At 32.9% G+C, this 24,051-nt stretch overlaps 1 protein-coding gene across 9 annotated transcripts in view; it reads left to right on the forward strand.

The window, feature by feature from the left end:
* The window catches only part of ARHGEF28 (Rho guanine nucleotide exchange factor 28), a 355,588-nt gene that overhangs the window by 226,182 nt on the left and 105,355 nt on the right, over positions 1 to 24,051 (forward strand). For 6 of the 9 annotated variants that reach the window (XM_074282270.1, XM_074282264.1, XM_074282268.1 and 3 more), the window contains 6 exons: positions 1,346 to 1,470; positions 5,183 to 5,460; positions 9,816 to 10,023; positions 14,383 to 14,494; positions 18,392 to 18,472; positions 19,117 to 19,159. In XM_074282270.1, coding sequence (XP_074138371.1) covers positions 1,346 to 1,470; positions 5,183 to 5,460; positions 9,816 to 10,023; positions 14,383 to 14,494; positions 18,392 to 18,472; positions 19,117 to 19,159 — 847 coding nt within the window. The remainder of the gene's footprint in view (positions 1 to 1,345; positions 1,471 to 5,182; positions 5,461 to 9,815; positions 10,024 to 14,382; positions 14,495 to 18,391; positions 18,473 to 19,116; positions 19,160 to 24,051) is intronic. The other 3 variants (XM_074282267.1, XM_074282272.1, XM_074282269.1) reach the window with 2 other exon arrangements.

Raw genomic sequence — 24,051 nt, forward strand, 5'->3', positions numbered from 1 at the left:
TATTTATAGATACTTTTAAAATGACAAATGGGAAATTGTTAATATTTCAGAACATGTCAAGTACTTGCCAACTTGTTTTTCTTTTTATGCATTTGGAATTAGACTGAATCATAAGTTACAAGAAAATTATAATTGTGAATAATATGCTGTCTTTGTGTTATATTGAAAGGTATTGGATCTTATAAAAAGGCAATTGCATATGGATGAAAATAATAATTTTTTGTGTACTCTTTTTGAGTAGCATTTTGCACGTGAATCTATTTTAGTAGCTTAGATGGGGTGGGGAAAGACAGGTATAGACGCAGAATCTAAGGTCAGTGAGATCTAGCAACCACATGTTAGGGCTGGGAAGAAAGCCTACATACTTTGGCACTCTGTTTAATAGCCACTTCAACTAAGTCACACTGCCTCCGTAGATAATGCTTGGCTATTCTAGAAACTCCTCTTAGAATTTTTTTTTGGTATAAGAGTAATGTTATTTTATTTATTATGCTTAAATCTGATTCTCTATTCTTAATATGACATTTCACTAATCTGGAACCTTTTCTCTCTTGAATATGACTGAGAACTAGGGATCATATTAAAAAATGTCTCCAAACAGCAAACTATATATCACATAGCCCATGCACTGAAATTCACATACATTACATGTATTTTAAGAGAGTTTTCACTTAGAGCTTATTTTGTTTTTACGTTGTAAAAAATTTATCAAATTCAGCTAGGTAGTTTTTAAACTTTCAATAGATTAGAAGCAACATGTTGTATGGAGTGGGGAGGATGTAAGAAGACACATAGTTTTATAACAGTGAAAAGTGATAGCTGCCAACTTAACAACAAAGAAGACAGAAAAAACTAAAAATAGCAGATATAACTAAAAGATCAGAGCAACTTGGGGCTATTTAATGTGGGGACAAATGTATATAACTATTAATTGGGTCTTTATCTTAGTACAATAAATAATATCCATAATTATGTCCTTTAGTCACTATGAAAAGATTGTTATGGTCATTCTGCTTTGTTTTAAAAGACATGTAAGTAAAATACATTTAAGAAATGTTTCCATTAAAATAAATTTCTAATTTTTAATTTCCATTAAAATAAAAAGGAATGTTGGGACCGAAAAGAATAAACACTAAGCTACCTGGAAAGTTGCTTTTCTAAAATGACTTGTTCCCTGAGTATTGCCAAAAGCCAAAGGGTCATACCACAGTGCTCAATACAAATATGAACTTGATTTTCTTAATTGTATAAAGGAGGAAAGAAATTGAGCAACCAAAGCAAGTGATTTACTTATATATAAATATATAATATTTATTATTTATGTATTGCTTTTTCCCATTTCTAGAACGACACCACTCTTTTGATGTTCTCAAAAAATCTAAAAACTCAACTTTCCTTGCTGCATCTCAGCTTTCCAACATGCTCAATGGCAGTGATGAAGTCTATGCAAATTGCATGGTGATCAATCAGGTAAGGTTCTTAACATTGATGCTCTGTTTACAAGGTTGGTCTATTTCCATTTTTAAAGTTAGCAAATGGTAGAAGTAAAAGATATGCCATTGTGTATTTCCCTTAACCTGTTAGACCCTAAAAAAATGAGAGAAGTGACTTCATTCCGATTATTTCTACTCTTGCTTGAGTACATGTCACAGAATTATAGAATTGGCCATCAGAGATTCCAGAAGCCATCCATACTTAAATACGAATCTCTTCTACAATATAGCTGTTGTCCAACAGTTTGTGGACAAGAAATGGCTGTCCAACAATTGTTTAATTACCTTGATGAGGGACATTCCAGTACCATATGAGGCAATCTATTCTACTTTTGAAAAGCTCTTTTTGTTAGGAATTTTTCCCTCATAGGAAATCTAATTCTTTTTTTCTATGAAACTCTCCCCTATTACTTCTAGTTTTGCACATCAACCCTTCAAGAACTTGAAGAGGGGTATCCTGCCTTTCTCTCTAAATCTTCTCTTTTTTAGGCCAAACATTCTCATTTCCTTGAACTGATTCTGAAAATGCATGATCTTAAGTCCCTTCCTAGTTACTCTCCAGTTGGGTGGATTGAATACTGAGCCTGACATTAGGAAGTCCTGAGTTCAAATCGAGCATCAGACAAACTGTGAGACTCTTGGAAAATAACTTTATCCCTGCTTCAGTTTTTTCAACTGTAGAATGGATGTCATGGAGCATCAAATGAAATAATATATTTTAAAGCACATAAGATAGTTCTTACCACATTGTAGGCTTTTTAATAGATATTTCCCTCACTTCCCCTTAACTTCCCTCTCTTGTTCTCCTTCTTGTTAAAGTATTACTCAGAATGTCTAGAAAACAAGCACAGCACTCCAGATTTAATGGGGTTAGGCTGGACCACAGTCTAAGATTGCTTAGCTCTTTTGTTGCTACATCACATTATTAACTACTGTTGAACTTAATGGTTACTAAAATCCCCAAGACCTGTTCGAATGACTCATGGTCTAGCAATGCCTCCCCGATCTTGTACTTATGAAGTTGATTATTTGAACGAATCCACATGTAAAACTTTAAATTTGCCCATGTTAAATTTCACCTTGATGCTAAACACTTCATTATCTTCATTGTTGTTAAATTAATTTATTGAGGTTTCTGGCTGGAGAGCTCTGTCTGGGATGTGTATCTTTAAAATTTCTGTCAATCTCAGCTGTTCTTTGTATGGTTTAACTTTGAGACATTCTTAGATTCCCTTTTGTAGCAAGTCAAATATATAGATAGTAATAGAAGCCTAAAATGTTGCGAAATGATACTGTGCTTCCATGAGTGCCAACTTCTGGATACAAACCAGAGTGTTTTGGTACCGTTTTTGCAAGACAGAGTAATTAGTTGTGATATACTTTGAATCCATTATAATTTCTAAGTTTTAACTCTGTTCTGCTATTTAAAATGGGTACTCATTGAATTTTACATTGCTTCTATTCTTTCTCAGATTCTATATTCTTTATGCAACTTCATTGTTAAATGCTGAATCTGGGTGCATTTACTGAATAAAGACAAGTCATCGACTAATATATTGTGTAACACGGTTTTCCCTCTCTTTCCAGCATGAGATTAGAATAAGATTCCTTTGTCTTTGGAATAATTTTGGATAAGGTTTAACTTTGGTTTAATAACTATAATGGATGTCATGCTTAATAAGAACATTTATTAAATGTGGGACTGAGTAGTTTTCTGAGGAGCTTTGTTAACAGATATATATATATATATGTATATATATATATATAAACATACATAATACATAACAATATGTTATATATATGTAAAATATATATAATCTAGTTTCTACATCATCTACTATGATCTATCAGCATAGCCAGCATGCTTTATTAACTATGAATGGCATATATACATACATACATTGATTAATACTATAAAATCAGTGGATTCTGTCTGTTCTTGTTTCCATTTTGGTCATAAAATACTGTAAGGCACACAGAGTACAATTCTGAAATATATTGAGTTGTTCTTTGCTCTATCAATGGCCTGGCAAGCATCCTGCCTCCTTCCCTGTTTCCCCTCTCAACTCACACAATTTCCTAAAAATGTTGCTAAGTTATTCTATCAACCACCAGGTGGCAGATAACCCATCTAGGTTATTTACCTGCCTGTTTGAGAAAATAATTTTCTGGAAACAATTGAAAAAGTTTGAATAATACCTTTCAAAAAACCTTTTTAAAACATCTAAACTTATCCCTCTTCTCTTATAGGTCAGTGAATTACATTATTGTACTGATGACTTGATTTTCAATTGCAATTCCAAGAAAAAGTTTCTTAAATTAGATAGTAGGATTACTGAGGATTTAAAAATTTATGATTCCCATTCCCCAAACTTAATACCTCACCTCACTTACTTCCAGCTGTAGGTAGTGTTGAGGCACATATCTGTTAAAAGCAAAATCACAGCTCCATTCCCCCCAATCTATTTCTTTATACCAGCTCATGACAGATGACACATTAATTCAAAACAAATTTATTTAATTAAATTAGAATGCCATCTTAATAACAAGGAATAAAATCAAGTGCTAAAAGCTTTTGGCACCCATTCCCAAATCACTGCCACCACCAAATGCCTCTTGTGAGTGCTATTAGTCTTTAATCAGCCCCCTTGTTTCTTTAATAAAATGGAAGAAGTTTATATCAATGTTCTCCTAGCAGAGTGTTAGCCTTGTATCCATAGATTTTAGTTGTGCTGACTCCTAAGTATAACACTGCTGGTTAAGGAGTACTGGGTTTTTAGGAACTATAAGTGAAGCTTGCTCACATATCTCTCCCTGCTACTGGCATGTCTTTTACCTCTCTTTTACTGTCTCTGGGTTTCTCCAACCCAGTATCCTATCACTCCCACTAGATTTCCATCCTTTTGCTATCTGACTGGAGTACAAATTGAACAATGTCATTATACTGTGGAATCTACACAGAAGCTTCTGGGAAGTGAGAGGGTATGATGTTTGTGCAGGCACATATCTCCTTATGTCAATATAGCTGGGAACTACTGTATTTCCCTTTCAGAATTATGGAAGATCAAGGCTAAATCTTCTTGCAAAAACTTGTTTGCCTTTAAAATAATCATTTAGCTGTTCATATAAAATAGGGATAATATAGGAGATAATTTCTTTTTTTAATTTTAATTTTAATTTTTTATTATAGCTTTTTTATTTACGAGATATATGCATGAGTAATTTTTCAGCATTGACCCTTGCAAAACCTTCTGTTCCAACTTTTCCCCTTCTTCCCTACATCCCCTCCCATAGATGGCAGGAAGTCCAATACATGTTAAATATGTTAAAGTATATGTTAAACACAATATATGTGTATATATATCCATATAGTTATTTTGCTGCACAAGAAAAGTTGAACTTAGAAATAAGGTAAAAATAACCTGAGAAGGAAAGCAAAAATGCAAGCAGACAAAAACAAAAGGGGTGGAAATGTTATGTTGTGGCTCACACTCATTTCACATAGTTCTTTCACGGGATATAGCTGGTTCTCTTCATTATTGAACAATTGGAACTGATTTGGTTCATCTCATTGTTGAATGGTTACTAACTGAATTCTTAAGCCGTGTTCTAATTTTTAAAAAGTTAATTTTTAGTGATGCTAATATTATCTATTTTCCTTTACCACATTTTAAAATTTCAAACTTCAGGTTGGTGATTTGGATATTAATTATATTAATGTGGAGGGTCTGACTGCCCAATCCAGCCCAGAATCCACGAATTCAACTTTGCTGTCTCAGAACTGTGCACATGGTTTGCCCAAGGAAACCAGCCAAGATATTGCATTAAGTGAAAACAGTCAAATAGCAGTAAACAGTGGAGGTCGACAGCCTTTCCTGTCTCCTACCAGTTTGTGTACAGCAAGTTCACATCTTCCTTTCAACCTGCAGGAATTTGAAAAGGAGCAAAATCAATTGAAGAAAAGAAGGTAAGAAGTTACACTTTGGAGAAACAGTCAGAAATCTCATTTAAGTGTAAGAATTAATCTGGCAAGGTCAATTTCAGAAAAACCAATCCAACTATGATTTTTCTCAGTTGAAAGTTTTCATAAGATTTTTAAAGTCTTCTTATTATGAACTATATCTGTAGTCTAAAAGAAAGACATTTAAAAATCCATTCAATATAAAAGAAATGATTAGTAGAGTTATTAGTAGAATATAAATATCATTAAAATAAGAGTTAATAAAAAAGATATTTTTAATTCTGGCTTTCTTCCCTTTTTATTATAATGTAAAGGCTATTTTCTTTTAGATTCTGGTCATATATGATCCCATATTTGCACATAAATAATTATAAAAATAAAAATTTAATAAGTTAAAGGATTTCATTTTTGTTTTATTTTACAGATGAGGAAACTGAGGCCTGGAGAGCCCTGAGTGTGTTTTCAGGGTCACATGACTAGTTAGTAGACACTAACTAGTGGTCTTATTGACTTCAATGTCACTGATTAGTTACACTAATTTAAGATCAAAAGTTTTAGCTTTCTTCCTTCTCAGTAATTTTAGCAGAGTTTTTTTCATTTGGATTAAGCTTTTCTATGAGACTAAGGCTTCCCACAGAATGTGGAATTGAAGCTGAGTATTAGGGGAAGCCAAAAGTCTAAAGTGAGGAGGGAGAATATGACAAGAATATGGACTGCCAATGGAAAGGCACACATGGAAAGATGAAGTGTTATTTATAAGGAGAAGCTAGGCTAGTGTCACTGTTAATTAGAGATCATATAGGAAGTAACTCTAATGGAGTAAAGTCATCCTGAAGCATATTTCTATGCTTTTGGAGTTTTAGAGATCAGTAACCTAGTAAAGTGAATTAGTAACTTAATTAGTTTGATTCCATAGGGAAAACAACCCTTAAATTGTGTTATGTAAATCAATTCTTTCATTACTCCTAGGTTGGTTTTTAAAGATAGAAAGATAGACTATATAATCTGAAAGTCTTGTGCTGGAGGCTAGAATGTTATTGCAGTCAGTCAACCATTTGATTTTCTTGAGTTATTAAAGAACCCAGTAGTTTATGGATTCCAGAAAAGTTAAAAGATGAGAAATCTTTTCTTTTTCCCTTTCCTCCAGTAAAAGTATTGCTGAAGTGAAAAACTACACAGCAGATTTTTTTTTTTAAATTACAATTAAATTATCATAAAATGATTTCAAAGACTGACCTTTTTTGTATGTTAATATTTTAACAGTACTGAACTTCTATTTGGAAAAACAACTTTATAAAATTCAAAACATTATCATGGTGAATTAGGAAGCTACAGCTTTAAACTATTCCTTTCCCCCAAACAGTCCATTTGGAGCAAACACAGCCATTGGAGATTTAGACATGTTTTATGTTCCCCAAGTATGCTAGTATTACTGCCCAATTTTCTTATGTATAATAGTGATTTTGGAATAGTTTAAGGCTTTGAAACCTGATCTATTCCTTCTCATATAAAGCAACTTGTAGTAAAAAAATGCATAAATCCACATTTGTTCAAAGTTACATAAGTCAAAGTATCTGTTCTGTGACTCACTAGATGTTCTATTGTCCAAAACAGACTAATTAATAGCTTTTCCCTCCTCGTTCCCCTACTTGTCCTAGTTCTTTGCATTTCTCTATTTTGGAAGAATGCACCACCTTTCTTTCCATCTTTCAATTTGGTGTTATTTTCAGCATTTTTCTAGAGCTCTCATTCTCCCTCACTCAAATATCTAGCTGAGTCTTGCCGTTTATTTCTTTATAACTTCTAATATGAAATGATAAATAAAAATTTAATGAGAATTCCATTATCCCAGTGGCCCTAACTACTTCTGGCCTGGCCTTTTGAAATGACCTCTAAATTGGTCTCTCTGCCTCAAGTTTTTTTCCACTCCACTCCATCTTCCACATTGCTACCAGAGAGATTTTCCTGACCATGTTATCCCCTTCTTAGTAAATTCCAGTGACTTTCAATTGCTTCTACAATATAATATAGTATAATATAATATGAGATATATCTGACTTGATATGATGCAATATAATACAAAATCCTCTGCTTTCAAAACCATTCACAAACTGTTCCTCATTTATCTCCCTACTACTCCCTCTTCTGTACTCTGTGGTTCAGCCAGAGTGGTTTGCTCTCATTTTCGCATATATAGCATTCCCTCTTCCTTTCCTATTCTTTTGCATGGCTGTTCCCCTTGCCTGGAAGGAATTTGTTTTTTTATCTCTAAGAGAGGTCTCTCTCTTCCTTCAAGTTTCAGCTCAAGCACCATCTTCCACAGGAAGCCTTTCCTTATGATCTCTCCAACTGCTAATATTTCTTCTCCAAATTGCCTTGTATTTAATTATTTTATATTTCTTCTCTTTATATTTTTTCTGTATGTCCTTATGCATGTCTATGTCTCTTTAGTTAGAATAAAAAGTCCTCGAGAGTAGCAATTGTTTCATCTTTTATCTCAGCATCCCCAGCATCCAATGCAGTGCCTAGCACGTAGTATGTACTTCATAAATTCTTACCTGATCTGCCCTCTCACCAACTCTACCAGATTTTTTGTAAGAAAGATAAAATTACTTGTGATATAGCAATGATAAAAAAGTTTATAGACAATAAAATACTGTTCTAATATTTCATCCTGGTTTGGGTATTTGAATTCTGGAAGATGGTGATCATGGAGCCCCTACCCTAGAAAATCCTATCTAGTGAGCAAGGCTCCATGTTAGCCTGATGTCCATTTTGGTTAAAGGAACCAGCCTTTGTTAATTCATACTGGCTTCTCACTGCAGTAGATGATACATTTTTCGAGTCAAAGCTATTCATAAAGTGTGCTTTCTAAGGCATGGAAGGAGACTACAATTTGCATCAGTGAAGATGATACACATATCAATAAAGACATATATCCTTGTAGTACAAGTATTTTAATTTCAGGAAGGGTGTTGAGATGATTTGTTTAGAGTTTAAAATGAAATGAAATAAAATTGTAATATAAATTATTAGTTCCTTTATTTTCATTTAAATCTGAAGGTAACAAAAATAAGATAAAATTCCAGATGGAATGGAGCTATTAATTTGGTAAATTATCTGATGAAGTAAAGATGTAAAGGAGGATGCATTGATCTTTGAATTATTCTTTGGTATCTTATACATGCTTCCATGAGGCATCCAGCTGAAGGGCAAGGGTAAGAATGATCACATCACATATTTCAGAATGCAGATTTCCCCCAGAGAATGACATTAAAGCTGTCAAGTGACTCTGTTTTGTCTGCATTTTAAATATTTGGAGGATGGCTTCTAAAAAAATTTTAAAACAACAAAGTGAAGCAGAGAGAATGATTAATTGAAAGCAGCTTTTACCTCTCAGAATGCTCTAACTGCTTTTTAACTAGAGAGGAAAGTTATTTTTTGGAAAAAGAAATTTGGACACAATCACCAAACTATAAAACAAACAAGAAAACAAATAAATAACTTTGAGAATGGACACAAGAATTCTTTGCTCAAAGTTTTGCCTCACTAGTGGGTTTGGATGAAGAATTATAAGATATTGTTGACATAGCAATTTGTGTCTTTAATTAGTTTATTGGGTAGCAAGATGGAGTTTTAGACTGAATAATGCACAATTGAAGGAGTGTTGCATTTTCTGTCTTCATAGTTCTTTCCCAGTCCTTCCCCTTCCCTCTGAGATTATCTTGTATCCATCTATCCTGTATCTTTCTTGTATTTTGTACATAGTTGTTTCCATGTTGTATTCCCCATGAGCTCCTTGAGGGAAGAGATCATATTTTTATCTTTCTTTGCATCCCCAGAGCCCATTACAAGATGACCCACAGCTTGAGGATCTAGGTTTGACTCTCAAGTCTGATCCTTTGATACCATTTCCTACGACAAGCCACATAAGCTCTCTGAATATATATTTTCTTGTCTAACAATTGAAGCAGTTGAAACAGATGACCTCAAAAGTCTTCCAGTCTTATCATCTGTTCTTTTGCCTGGGTTGCATTTGCAGTTTTTCCACTAACTAGCTGTGTGTCCTTGGACCAGTAATTTTACATCTCTTAAAATGAGAGATTAGCCTAGACCAATGGTGCCAAACTCAAATACAAATGGATCTCTGTAAGCTGCATATTAACTTAGAATACCACAGCATACCTAAGTTGCATCATATTTTTATTGATTTTTAACACTTTCCGGTTATGTTTTAATCTGATTCAGTAGCACTCTTGCCAAGTTTGGAGTTTGATACCTTTGAGCCTAGTCATCTCAAAGGTACCTTTTAACATTTGATATGTGTATAATAGGAAAACATTGTGCATTTTGTACTTCAGTTCAAGCCTTGATGCCCTGGATGCTGACAGTGAAGGAGAAGGGAATTCTGAACCGACCCATATCTGCTACCCTCCAGAGGCCCACAGTTCTTCAGCACCAGGGACCACAAGTGGGGATGAGTTGGACTCATTTGAGACTAATGTTGAACTGGATTTTAACATTAGTAGAACTGAATCCCTTTCAATTTCTAACAATCTACAATCAAAGGTATTTTGATTTTTACTTTACTTTCTGTTAACGGAAACAACTTGGTTATGTAAAAAAACACACATATTGTTGTTTAGTCACTTCAGTTATGTTTAACTCTTTGGAATTCTCTTTGACAAAATACTGGAGTGGTTTGCCATTCCCTTCTACAGCTAATTTTACAAATGAGGAAACTGAGGCAAATAGGGTTAAATGACTTGCCCAGTATCACACATCTAATAAGTGTCTGAGGTCAGATTTGAACTCAGAAACATGATTCTTCCTGATTGCAAACCCAGTGCTCTATTTAAAGTATTACCTATGCAAATGTACACATACATATGTAAATATATATATATATATATATACACATATATAGCCACTTACATATAACATACATTATAAATATGTACATGCACACACACACATATACCAGCATGAAAGACACCATATGCTTTTCCGAACATATGAACTGCATTTTGGAGACCCTGGCTGAGTCTAAGTTTGCCTGTTTTCATCATTCTCCCTCATTTAATTCGCATAGCCCCTACTCATAAAGACTTATGGTTCATCTATTCAATACAAATAAATACAATTATATGAAAAATGGAAAACTTTTACATATTGATTTGGGTAATGGACAACAACTGATGGTTTAATGAATAAAATTGGACACACTTATGAAATTAGGTGCAAATGGTTGAACAAAGAAGGGATGATAATTATTAAGCATCTCATCTCTACTAAACAATGTCAATTGTAACAAAATTTTAGTAGTAGTTTTCCCTTTGGGAGCAATTTCAAATGGAAATTCTCTTTTATTTTGCTGCTTTTTAAAAGGAGGATAGTAATTAATTTCCAATGGTATTTGAGAAAATGCTTTTTTTTTGTATGTGGAAATAGTTTCCTTTTACCTATATACTTTTTGTTGCTACCAGTATATTTCTTTATGTAAGAATATTACTGTATAATAACACTCCTTTATTTTTGAATTCACATTTTACTCTTGTGTTTCTGTTCAAGCAATATGAATTTGTATGAGCAGATTGCATTGTGAAATATCAAGTTTTTAAAAATACTTTGTGAAACTGATTTTGATTGCCCTTCTTTTAATTGTACATTTAAGGATACATATTTCTTTTTTGAAATGGCTAGATTTAGGTGATTTTTTCCCAAAGAAAGTGGAAAAAGTCTGTTTGTAATTGTAATTACAAGTGGTTGCTTTTTATCTTGTTTTTGAGCTTCTCAAGAAATGTATTTGGAAAGAAATAAGCATTCTTCCCATCTCTACACCCCTTTACCTCAAGCAATTGTTCTCAGTGGTCAATATTTGATGTAGTTGACATTTATTTATTACCATCATAGGCTTTTATCATTTGATACTCAAGCAATATTTCTGAAGATAAAAATTGTATATGGTTACAAATGCAGACCAGAGTTCTGGTTATGAATATTGTATGAAGTTCTGAAATAACCACCTTTACTTGAGGTGAGAGACAGTTCAATCTTCTTGAAATGGTAACAATCTCATATGGTTCATTTTCTAGAAAAAATATATTTTAGAAACTATATATTATAGTTAGAAAGGGAGTCTTGGTAGAGTGGCTAGAAAGCCATTCTAGGGATCAGTAAGTCCTTGGTTCAAATATCACCTCTGCACATATTAGAAACTTCTCTGAGACACCAGGTGTACCACAAGTGCCATTTGCACTTTCCCTATGTGAATTAGATAGCAGGTCTGATTTATTCTCTCTGTCTGTCTCCCTCTGCCTCTCCTTCTATCTCTGTCTCTGTCTCTGTCTCTCTATCTCCACTCTCTTTTATCTTTCTCTCTTAAGATATAGAAAGATAAATGTGTTCAAGATATAATGCCAGTAGAACATTTAAGCTTTTTATACAGCTACATTTTTTTTAGCAGAATTACTTGAGTTGAATTTCTTCTATTTTTAAATGAGTAGTTTCAGTGATGTCTAAGCTGATCACATTGTTTTGAATTTTTGCTTCAGATCCATATTATACATAAATTAGAAATTATACAAACATACACATATATGTATAATACATACTTATGCATACAAACATACACATGTACACATATACATTATCAATATCACTTCTTAGGGTTTCATTGGGATCAAGTATATAAATGCCAGTATATTTGTGTGCATGTCTATATACATAAAGATATGTATATATGTATATTTGTATGCATACATACCTGTGTATATCTAAATAGGTAGATAGATATAATACAATGACAAACTTATTATAATCTCTGCATTTAGTCAAAATTTTTATGACTCTATTTGCACAAAGTTTTTGTCCTTTGGAATTTCTCCATCACTCTCTTTATTAGTAGGAGCAATTCAGTGTAGAGACTGTGAGAAAAGTTTCTTTCTCTATAGCTCTGAAATATTCAGGGTTTCCAGTAGAGAAGCCCATTTCACTGATTCTAGGTCTGTCTCATCTTTCTTCTAAATACTTCTGTCACCCTTAGATTAAATATAACCTGATCATTGGTGGGTTAGACATTAAGTAGAATTCATTGTCTTAAGAATTTTGGAAAACTTTTAAAAATTATTTTTAAGCTTAAAGAGAACTTTAAAAGAATTCTGATCATAAGAGTCAATGACTCTCTGGTTCAGCATTGGGACCTTGGAGTGCAGTCACTCCAATAATCCTGCAAGTGCATGAACCTCATTTTTTTTTCTGGCAGAAAAATGTCAGAAAGAGACTTTCTGGCCCTTGATGCCCAAAAAGAAATATGCCTGATTGAAACTCACAAAAATAAACAAGGATTTATAATTTTGATTCTTTTGGAGTTATAATTTTTTTTTCCTGAGGCAATTGGGGTTTAGTGACTTGTCCAGGGTCACATAATTAGGAAGTATTGAGTATCTGAGGACAGATTTGAACTCAGATTCTCCTAACTTCAGGACTGGTGCTCTATCCACTGTGCTACTCTAGATACCTCTTGGAATTTTAAGTTAATGATAGAAGTCCTTGCTAACTTGTTTCATTTCACTCCATAAATTTGGGACAGAGGGGAATATTAAGAAAAGTTTGATGCTCGTGGAAAAATATTGCAGGGACTCATTAATTTGGATCTGATCATAAGTAATAACTAGAAAACAGAAGATAGTGTTTGGTTCTGGGAACATGGTGTCCATATACTCAGTAAGACATATTGGAATGATATTACATCCAGGTCTGTCTTTAATAAATTTCTGGTGCTTACATATTTAATTTCTTTAGAGTGTGGAAAATGTTATATATTATTTTGTTTTCTTTATCTTCATGCAAACTAGTGTTCTGTGATGTATTAATAATAACAGCATATGATTGGGGATAAAAGACAAAATGGAAATCCATTTAAGATGCATAAAAATTGAAAAAATAGTCATATTAAATTCAGTGATATTTAAATGCTAGGCTATAAGATCACAATCTGGCCTTGGAAAATAATATTTTTACAATATACTGGGATGGGAGAAGTGTAATTCTCTGAAAAACAGCTGGAGTGGAAATGTCTTGGAAATAAAGTGCAGATCTAGAAAGATTATACAATGAATCTTTTCCAAAATAGGGATTCTTAGGTTTCTCCCCAGAGGTGACAATTTGCATAATGTATTTAAATAGAAGTTGATTACTTTTAAAAACTACTGTGACATCATGCTTTTAAAAATTTAGATTCATTTTAATATTCTTTTCCAGTCTAAATAATCTCAAATTACTGTACAAGTTTTTATCTTTTCATTGCTTTCTCAAATAGTGCTAGAAAAACCAATTCCTTTGGGTACAAAATCAGACTGATCATTTTATGCTTCAAGAACTCAAAATTCTCAAATTGGTTGGTGATCTCATCAATTTGGGTGTTTCTCACCTAGTAATGCAGTTTCCTACCATGTCCATGCCAATTTTGCAAAACTCTTGTCCATATTGTACCAGGAATGAGTCATAAATAATTCATCCAACATACTTTTTTATTTGATATCACATAAGATAAAAAATTATTCTAGATAACTTTTTCACTGGTAATATTTGCATCATATCTAAATAGCTTGATTTTTGTAGAGATTCTTTATCCTGCCTGAGCTTAAACTTTGTTGTCCTCAAAGATCCAAGCTTATTAGGAAGATAAATTGTAGATTTTCTGATTATTTTTAAGCATTGGAAAGAATAATGGCATTTCAAGAACTGTGGGATTAAAAAAAAAAGAGCAATTAAGGTTTCATATTAAGAAAAAATATAGCAGAAATGATGGTTGAATGTCCTCTACTTTCAAAAGAGAAGCTTTAGCAATATTCATAATGTGATGGGTCATATTATGTTTCTAAGTCATGCATTGACTCTATTATGCTTAATTGTACTGTCCTTTAGGATTCACTCCTCTCTGGACTCCGTTCACGTTCCTATTCCTGCTCATCACCCAAAATTTCCTTAGGAAAAACCCGTTGGGTACGTGATTGTACAGTGTGTGATTCAAATGAAGGTAAGCATTATTTTCTGTTTCTATTCTGAGAACCCTGAAACATCCTGAGGGTATTTTCAGCCAAGAAAAGTAAATAAATTATGTCTAGGCAACAAATAGGGTTTTCATTTGAATTTTGCAGATTCTTTCTGTTTTCTTTTGTTTTACTCTTCAGTGTTACACACTTATATCCACACATACCAACACACACCCCTAACCAATCTATTGTTTCAGCAATGTTAATAGGATGATAGTTTTCCTTTTTGAGGAATTAATGAGAATACTTTTTCTGGTACACAATTCATATCAGATAAATTACTTTGAACAGTTTGGTGGGAAAAAAGCTGGATTCAGAACCTAAGGAATCTGGATTAAAATCCTAGCTCTGCTACATGTTACCTAGTTCTCTGTAGCTAAGTCCCTTCATTTCTATTGATCATCTTTAATTATGTCTAGTACAATTGTGTTGTACTATATGTATTTTATGTGTTTGAGTACATGTGCAAATTTTTTGCTATCCCAAATGTTTCTAATTTAGGATTATGGAATTACAGATATCATTGTTTCCAATTCCCTCATTTTTTCCAAATGAGAAAACTGAGGTCCTTAGAGGTTTAATGACTTATTCAAAGTCACACAGTTAGAGGAAGAACTGATCTAGAACCCAGATCTTCTGAATCCTGCTCCTTTCCCCCTTACCCTAAGCTCTATAGAGATGCCCTCTTTAAAAAAAAATTTATAATAGCTTTTTATTTTTCAAAGTACATGCAGATTTAGCATTCACTCTTGCAAAATCCTGTGTTCCAAATTTTTCTCCCTACCTCTCTTCCTCCCTTTTCTCTAGATAGCAACTAATCCAATATAGGTCAAACATGTACAAATTTTCTAAAAAAATTTCACATTTATCATGCTGCACAAGAAAAATCAGATCAAAAAGGAAAAGATGAGAGAAAAATAAATAAGCAAGCAAACAATAATAACAAAAAAGGTAAAAATACTATTGCAATCATCATTTGGTCCCCTTAGTCTTCTCTCTAGATGCAGATGGCTCTCTCCATCATAAATCTATTGGAATTGGCTTGAATCAATTCATTGTTGAATGGATTGAATGAGTTCATCACAGTTGATCGTCAATAATCTTGTTGCTGTGTACAATGTTCTTTTGGTTCTATTATGTAGTGACTCCCTAAAGGGAAATGGATTTATGATTTCTAGTATATATTTCATATCTATAATAAAAATCAATTTAATATCTCTTTCCCCAACATTTCCCACATTCTACAAAAACAGTTATTTCCTTTTATTTATTCATTGTCTTGTTCCTTTTAATACCATATTTTTGCAAATCTTTCCATCCCAAGGATACAAAGCTAAAAACTATAGAAACTGTTAGAAAAACTAGAATGTGCTTAGGTATTTTCAGTTGACCACTTAAGAAAAACTTATTGAAATGCTATCTTTGCATTGTTATTGCTATATAATTTGATATAATAAATATATGATAGAAACATTTTTACTTATCCACTAAATTTAGTTTGTACAAAATTTAGTCATTTTTAAAAAATAAGATAGATATATAAATATAAATAAATAAATACACATACATATATATACATATACATATACATATACATACATATACATATATATATATATATATATATGTATATACTATTTCCTTACTCCCACCTCTACCCTTTTGAGAGGGATACAGAGAATTAAAAAATCAATTATAAACATTTATATGCATATATATATATCACTTTAAAAAAAAAGAGAAAAGTTTTTTTTAAAGATTCATAGTATATTTGGAGGAAAAGAGGAAAGGAAAGTTTAATGGATTATTCTGTTTGGATCACGAATCTTTCCTTCCATTGGAAATTGCCAAGTCTTTTGAGAAGACCAGATTTACTTTGATGCCATTTCCATTTTTTTTCCAGTCAAATTATTCTGATATCATCGTGATTGATTTTTGCCAGTTAAACAAAGTTTACACTCTCAATATTAGGATAGCAAAAGCTACTTAATGGTAGTATCACATAACCCCACGTAGGTGTGTTTGTGTGTGTGTGTGTGTGTGTGTGTGTGTGTGTGTGTTTCTTGATTTTTTGCCATTCCTAAGAATTATGAAAAAACTGATTAGACTGAGAAAGAATAAGATATGTCAAAGAAGGGGAATTGCCATACCATAAACTTATATTTTTTTTTTCTAGCAATAACCTGAACCGAGTTCTTCATTGAGTAATTGGAAAGTTTTAAAGTAATACCTTTGCTTCAAACTCAGTTCCTAAATAAGGTCTGCATGTCCAGATAGTAGAGGAAAAGTATTATCAGTCATAAGATCTTTTTCTGTTTAGTCCTGAACCCCTTTCCTAGACACTAAGTGCCATTTTAAGTCAACTTTAATCTTCCCCAAAAAGATGAGCAACTTAGAAATTTTTTTCTTTTTGACCAAATTTCATGAATTTCAAGGCATAATAATCCATGGCAGATTACAATCTGTGTATTAAAAATGGCCTTTTTTTTTCAGACAGAACCATTTGTAATCTCTTGGGACATTAGCTCTGCTTCACCTAAAATAAAAATTCTAAAATAAAATGCAAATTAAATGCATCATATCTATCTTTCAATGTACTCATGGTTTTGTTTTATTTCTTGTCTCAAATGAAAATGGTATTGACAGTTACTTTATTGTAAGTTTTCTTTCAAGGTATGCTGGCACTATGGCTATTTTAATCCTATTTTAATCTATTTAACTATTTGCTTTGAGTCTCTCACTTATTATATCACATAACATAATACATGCACATGTACACACACGCAGATGGAATTAGATATCATCTCAGATTCCATTTAATTCTAAGATTTTTTGAATATTTATTTCTCCATTGCCATCCACAGATACATATTAGCATAGAAATAATGTCATTGCATTGTTATTTTCTATATCATCTATGCTGTTACCTCTCAATATCATATTAAAATCACAGATCTGGAACTTTAGGAGCCCTCTAATGCCATGTAGTCTAGCCCTTTCATTTTATAGTTTAAGAAACTGAAACCTGCCCACAAAAAATAAAGATATTATCCAAGGCAACAGTAAATAAAAAAAAAATAAAACAGTAAATAAAAAAGCCTCAGAAATGGGATTTGAACACAGGTTCAGTGATTCTGGAGACAGTGATCCACTTCTACTGTTTCCTATGACTTCTACTTTCCATTGCCAAATCTAGGTTGTCAATTTTCATACACAGCACATAATTTCTTTAGCAATGAAAATGGCAACCTCTGAATATACTTTAAACCAAAATCACATCTTTTGGGGGAAACATACTGTATGTTTGGGCTAAAGGGAACCTTAGGAAAATTGGAATCATAATCACAACTTTATGACGCCGAATAGCTCTCTAAAATAGTTAGACATTTAAAAATTGTGCATGAAATAAATGTTTATTTGAGAGAGGTAATGTAGTCATATGAATAGAAACTCAGGTAAAGTGATTTGAAACCTGCTTAGGATCTGGGTCCATCACTATTCTGCTTGATAATTGATGCCTCAACTTATGTAAATTAAATGTGTATTTTACTTCATGGAGTTGTTGGGAGGACAACTTAAATTACATTTATAAAGCAAAAGCATCAATATTTTTGAGCTAGATTCTCTATTAAATACAAATTAATACTAGTCATCTTAAATGCACCCCCACATTTACATTAATCTCTAAGAATATAAGTTGAGTACAGGAGTTTTTTCTACTAATGAAATTATGGATTTGGTCCATTATTTGTATAGTTTATACTTACATTTTTCATAATAGATTCCTTCTTAAGCACATAAAGCATTTCCATTTTCCATTTTGGGGTTATCATTTTGATGTTCTGGTTTACAACTTTAAAGGACTTATCCTCACTCTGTAGATGGTGTGTTCCTCAACAGTGGTCGTTCACTCCTTCAGTCTTTTTCACTGTCTAAATCAGTGTCTCTGCTCCATCCTTGTAGTAAGTACTCTCCTGGAAACAAGATGGTGCTAAGCTGCTTGCATGAAGCTCCCTGCATTGTCTGTTGGGAAACTGGCTTTCCCTTTCTTTTTGATGAACCTTAAGGCAAATCTTATTGGCCTACTTTGAGCTGACTGCTGCTGCTGCTGCAACTTGTTATGGGTACTGCAGCCATATTACAATTTATAATTCCTTCTGCCAGACTGCAGGATATTTTTCTTGAGCTTTGCTAAAAGGTGCTAAAGGTTTTTTTTTTTTTTTTCTTAAACACTTTTGTGTATTGGTGACTGTTTTGAATCAGGCATGAAACTGCAGGGTGGACTATACAAAAATTAGTATTGTTGGGATCAAGCCCATGATGTTTGGCTGATTTTCTGCACTTCTGAAAACATTTGCTAGCATTTGCTGAAGCTAACCCAGATTCAGGTGAAAAAAAAGATCCCAACACTTTAGAATGTAATGGTATTTTTATTTCATGGAGCGTGATGATCATATCCAGGGTGACATTTGCTTGTAAAAATTTGTTTTCTAATTTTCCACCTGGCCTGACAAAAAATGGTGGAGGTTGTACATTTCATATGAAAAAGCAATGACAAGCCTAGTTAACTAGCCTTGGTTTTAATTTTCTGTTCTGTGTTTTTTAGAGCAAAGAGCTTACAGCTTATCGGATCCATCACGAGAGAAAAGGTATAACCATTACACATTTCCTAAGAAAATGTTTTTTGGATTCATTTTTATTTTTGCTGAGGCAATTGGGGTTAAATGACTTGTCCAGGATCACATAGCTAGGAAGTATTAAGTGTCTGAGACCAGATTTGAACTCAGGTCCTCCTGACTTCAGGGCTGGTGGATTCATTTTATTAAAAAAATACTGGTTTACCATCTTGGTGTGTACAATTGTCATGTCTGAGCATGGCAGTATCAAGGAGCTCAGTAAAAGGTAAAATTTTATACGAAGGGGTGTCTCTGCCATCACTTGGCATGTTAGTAGCTACTGGGATCATTCCCTTACCACCATCACCTCAGTGGCTTCTGTGCCTTGCGACTGGAGGTTAGCTTTTTTCTACTGAAGGGCCCCATTCTCAGGATACAAGGATTGTAGGATATTAATGGAGAGAGGATGGGATGTCCACAGACTCACTAGAAAGCATAGTTATTGACAAAAACAATATACTTTCATTATTCTGGTTCCCCTATGAAAATGGTGTGACGATGATATTTGGAGCTGCAAAGACCTATAATTATGGCAAGAAGTTTCCGAAATTCTCTAGATGGTTTTTTTGAAGGCCTCACGAGAATAATGGGTTAATTCTAACCCTGATGTAACTAAGATATTCAATCCATTTAAATAGATTTGATTGTGATTTTTCTTTAGTCGTTAAATATTTTATATTTAAATGGAAAGGTCAAGATTAAGTATCCAAAGCAAGACTTATTATGTAGATGAAGACTGATAGTGGCTAAAGATTCATGAAGATGAACATTTCATATGAAAATTTAGTTTTCTTCTAATATTAATTTTTAATTCAAACTCAGTAAATCAGATAGCAATTGCTACTATAGTTATTACCTATAAATGCTTTTAGCAGAAAGACCTCTAGTTTATATATTATAAACTATGTCTTATTCATCCATTCAGATTTAAAAAATAAATTGTACATTAGCTTTTTAAAAATTTGGTAGTTATTTAATTTAAGTTTTGAATAGTTAAATCTGTACTTGTCAATGATGTTTTTAGGCTGCTAGAAAAAGGTGACAGATCTCAGTTGGGATAAGTCTTTGGAAAGCCCATCTGTACTTGAAGTATCCTTGGAAAATAAATAGTTAAGTCTGGACCCTTCTCTAGAATAAAAGAAACAAGGAATCTGAAAGGGAACGTTTTATTTTCTTCCCTAAGTTACATCTGCCATATAAAGATCCATTCTTATGTGATTTTTGTTATGACTAGTTGAAACTCCCTCTCTACCACAACAAAAAAATTTTTCAAAATTGATCCAATCTTTTAAAATCCTTAACCTACATATCTTTGTAGAATGCTAATTTGAAAATTTATTCAATTAAGTTACCTTATGTTTTTTGAGTAAAAGACAATATCTTTAATCCCTATATTTTCAGCTTTATTTTCTATTACTTCCTTTTATAGCTTCTGGATTTTAGCCACATTGGCTATGTATCAACTAATTTCAATAGTGGACATACAGTCTCCTGCCTCCACAATTCTCTTCCTCTTTGACTCAATAGTTCTGAACTCTTTTTTTTACTTCCAGGCTCAGTTTTGTTACTTTTAAATCCTATAATCTTTGCTGTTTCCCACCATCATTAGCATTCTTTCAGTCAGTTAATGAATCAACAAGCATTTATTAAATGTTTATTATGTACCAAGCAATGTACTCAATTCTGAGGCTACAAAAATGCAAAACTGGTTTCTGCCCTCCTTCCTCAACTTTTCTTAAATTTACTAATTCGTGTATAGATTTTATTCTTAAAGTAGATGTAAATTCTTTGAGGACAGGGCCTGTTTCATTTTTTCCTTTATATCCCCTAAACCCTTTTTTTCCAACTGGGCTTTGATTTCACTGATGGAAGGAGATCCTGCAGATAAGCAACTATTCTGAAAGCCCAGGATCACAAAGTAAATCTGTACCAAAGGCAAGACTTGAACCCAAGGTTTTCTGAAGCCAAATTTCTATCCGCTCTTATATTTCCCCTTATCTCTTGAATATAGTAGGGGTTTAATAAATGTTTATTGAATTATTGAATTAAGGAGAGCTTACAGGCTCCTAATTAAAAGATTTATTGATTAAAAGGTGCTCGGAGATTTTCCAATCTTTTCATTGTATAGATGAAGAAACTGAGATTTCTATTAACAATGGTCATAGCTAATAAGCCCCAGAAAAGGGAATTTGAACTCAGGTCCTTTGATTACAGAGACAGTGTTCTTTCCAATATCCCTAGCTGCTTTTTCATTTCAGCAAGCTTTTATTACACATCTCCTTTTGTAAAGGGCAGGACTGGGGCTTAGTGTACAAAAATGAAATAAGATAAAATGTCTGCTTTTCAGGAATGAAAGATTTTATCTTGTGATTCTGCTCTCTTGCTTCTAATATGTGTATAATAAATGTTTGTTGAATTCAATTTATATTGTAAGGAGAGAATATACATACAAATAATCATAAAAACTTGGATTATTAGAGCAAAAGAGAAAATTTACTGTTACTAAGAATATCTACAATAAATGATTAATAAGTGTTATTAAAACAAACTCAATGCCATTAAATATTCCTTTAAAACATTTCACAAAGTTTGGTTATCTTTCTATAGATATTTAAGAAGATTTTTTTATTAATAGCTTTTATTTTTCATTTTACCTTTATTTCTAAATAGCTCTCTTTTACCTTCTCCATTCAGCAAGCTATCCCTTATAATATTTTTAAAGAGGGGGAAAAGTTAAACAACTCATTACCTAAGTCTGACATCGTATGTTCTGTTTTGCATCTTCGTCTTAGACTTTTGCAAAAAAAAAAAATGGAGGAAAGAAGCACATTTTCTCACATCTATAGGGTCAAGCTTTTTGGTCATCTAGGTACCATTTTGAATATCAAGATTCTTCTCTGTTTTCTTAAGCATTATATAAACAATGGTATGGCATTAGGCACTTGATTGGAGGAACAAAACCTTATTTACCACTTAGTCAGCTACATCTTAGCATCTGAAACATGGAATTAATTCTGTAGGCATTTGTGTATTGGGGAAGGGAATAAGCATTTATTAAGTGCCTTCTATAACTATCTTTTTCCTCCTACTTTTAATTTCCCATGTTCTTCTAGTTCCTGATTTTCACTATTTTTCTTTATGTTTTGGATCATGATAGAGATTGTTAGTGGCAGGAATATATAGGATCATTCATAGCATAGAACATCGTATGATCAAGGAATAGCATTATGTGTGGTTTTTGTTTAGTATCTTGTCAAATAAATCAGTGGCATCTTAAATCACAAAGAATGTTTGATCTAGGTTGTGCTTCTATTTAAGTTTTGTTTTTGAGATTCTGTTACTTTATATAGGAAACTTAGTTTCCATAAAAGAGTACTATTAAGCTGAAGAAGAACATATTCCTGACCTTGCAATTCAGCTTGTGATTAATGTGAGAATTTCTTAAATATAACATGTCTGACTTTTGAATGCCCTTCCTTGCCTTGTTCCTTCTTTCCTCTCTTTTTTCCTTTCTTCCTTCCTTCTTCTCTCCTTCCCTCCTCTTTCTTTTGCTTCTTTTCCCCTTTGCATCCTTTCCTTCTCTCTCTTTCTGACATTTTATTTCTTTCTTTTCTCCTCTCTCTTTCAATTCCTTTATTCCTCTTTCTTCCTTTCTCTTACCTTTTTTCTAACTCTCTCTTGTGTTATGGCAGAGGTAGAGGCAGGTCTTTAAGAAGGCATTACCTGATATCTCACCTCTGGAAAAGTAGCCAATGAGGTAACTGCCTCTAATAATCTGGAGGAGGTCTTTGAACTCTCTGTTTTATTATTATGTGGGAGATTCTAGGAATTTATCAGCCTAGCCTTTCTCAGGTTTGTTCCCAGTCCAGCACAGTCTTGCCCTATTTTATTTTTTGGTTTTGTTTTTTGGTTAAGTTTTTAGGTAGGTGGGTTCAGTCATAGAGTTTTTGGATGTATGATTATTGTGTTCTTAGTGCACTTCATTATAATATCAATATAATATAATAATATGTAAATTGAGAATTATGATTATTTTATATGTTGTTTTATTAAAACCTAAAATTTGAAAAATAATTGTATTTAACTGTAGTCTTGTAGATTCTCTAAATAGTAACTACAACTGTACTGGAAGAAGAGTAAAGATAGCTTTGATGAGAAAACAGAATTCATTTTCCTTTGCTGGTACAGCGTAGGAGTGATCTGTCAGGAAATAGGGAGTGTGGATGAGTATTTTTCACAGGCCCTACATCTGTAGTTTTTCAGTGCTTTGACATGGAAACACTCAAAGAAAGTTTTTCTCTTACAGTTGATAGCCCTGAGTCAGGGCCATTGGGATACTAGATATAAGCTAATCTGAATAAAAGCTGTTTCTCAGTAGATATTAAATATACATCACTACTTGATCTGTCCAAGCCTGAATCTGTTGATTATGAAGGAAAGTCAGGGAAATGGATAGGGAATAGTTGATTTGAAAATTCTGAATTTAGAAGGTCAGCTGTATGAAATTAAAATGATTGTTCATGAGAGAGTCCAGAGGGACTTTTTCTTTCTAAACCTTGAGGGCTTTTGTGTCACTTTTGCCCTTCATATTATTGTAAAGGGGAAACAGATGAGGCAGCTGAAGAATTGGCTAATCTGTTATATGTTTTGTAAATGTGTTTTGCAGTTGTTAGGGAAGTAAAAAGGGTAAGAAGAGAAACCCTACATACACCATGATTCCCTTCTTACCACTGAAATACTTAAGTTATATTTATTGTACCCTTCCTCTTTCAAGGGTCTGCTTTAAGAAACTAATCTATTAGGAATAGTTATTACATGACAACCCTTCCACCTTCATAAGCATCAATAGTGGATAGGAGTGTAAC

This window comes from Sminthopsis crassicaudata, chromosome 1 (assembly GCF_048593235.1).
Source record: "Sminthopsis crassicaudata isolate SCR6 chromosome 1, ASM4859323v1, whole genome shotgun sequence".
Classification (NCBI taxonomy): Eukaryota; Metazoa; Chordata; class Mammalia; order Dasyuromorphia; family Dasyuridae; genus Sminthopsis; species Sminthopsis crassicaudata.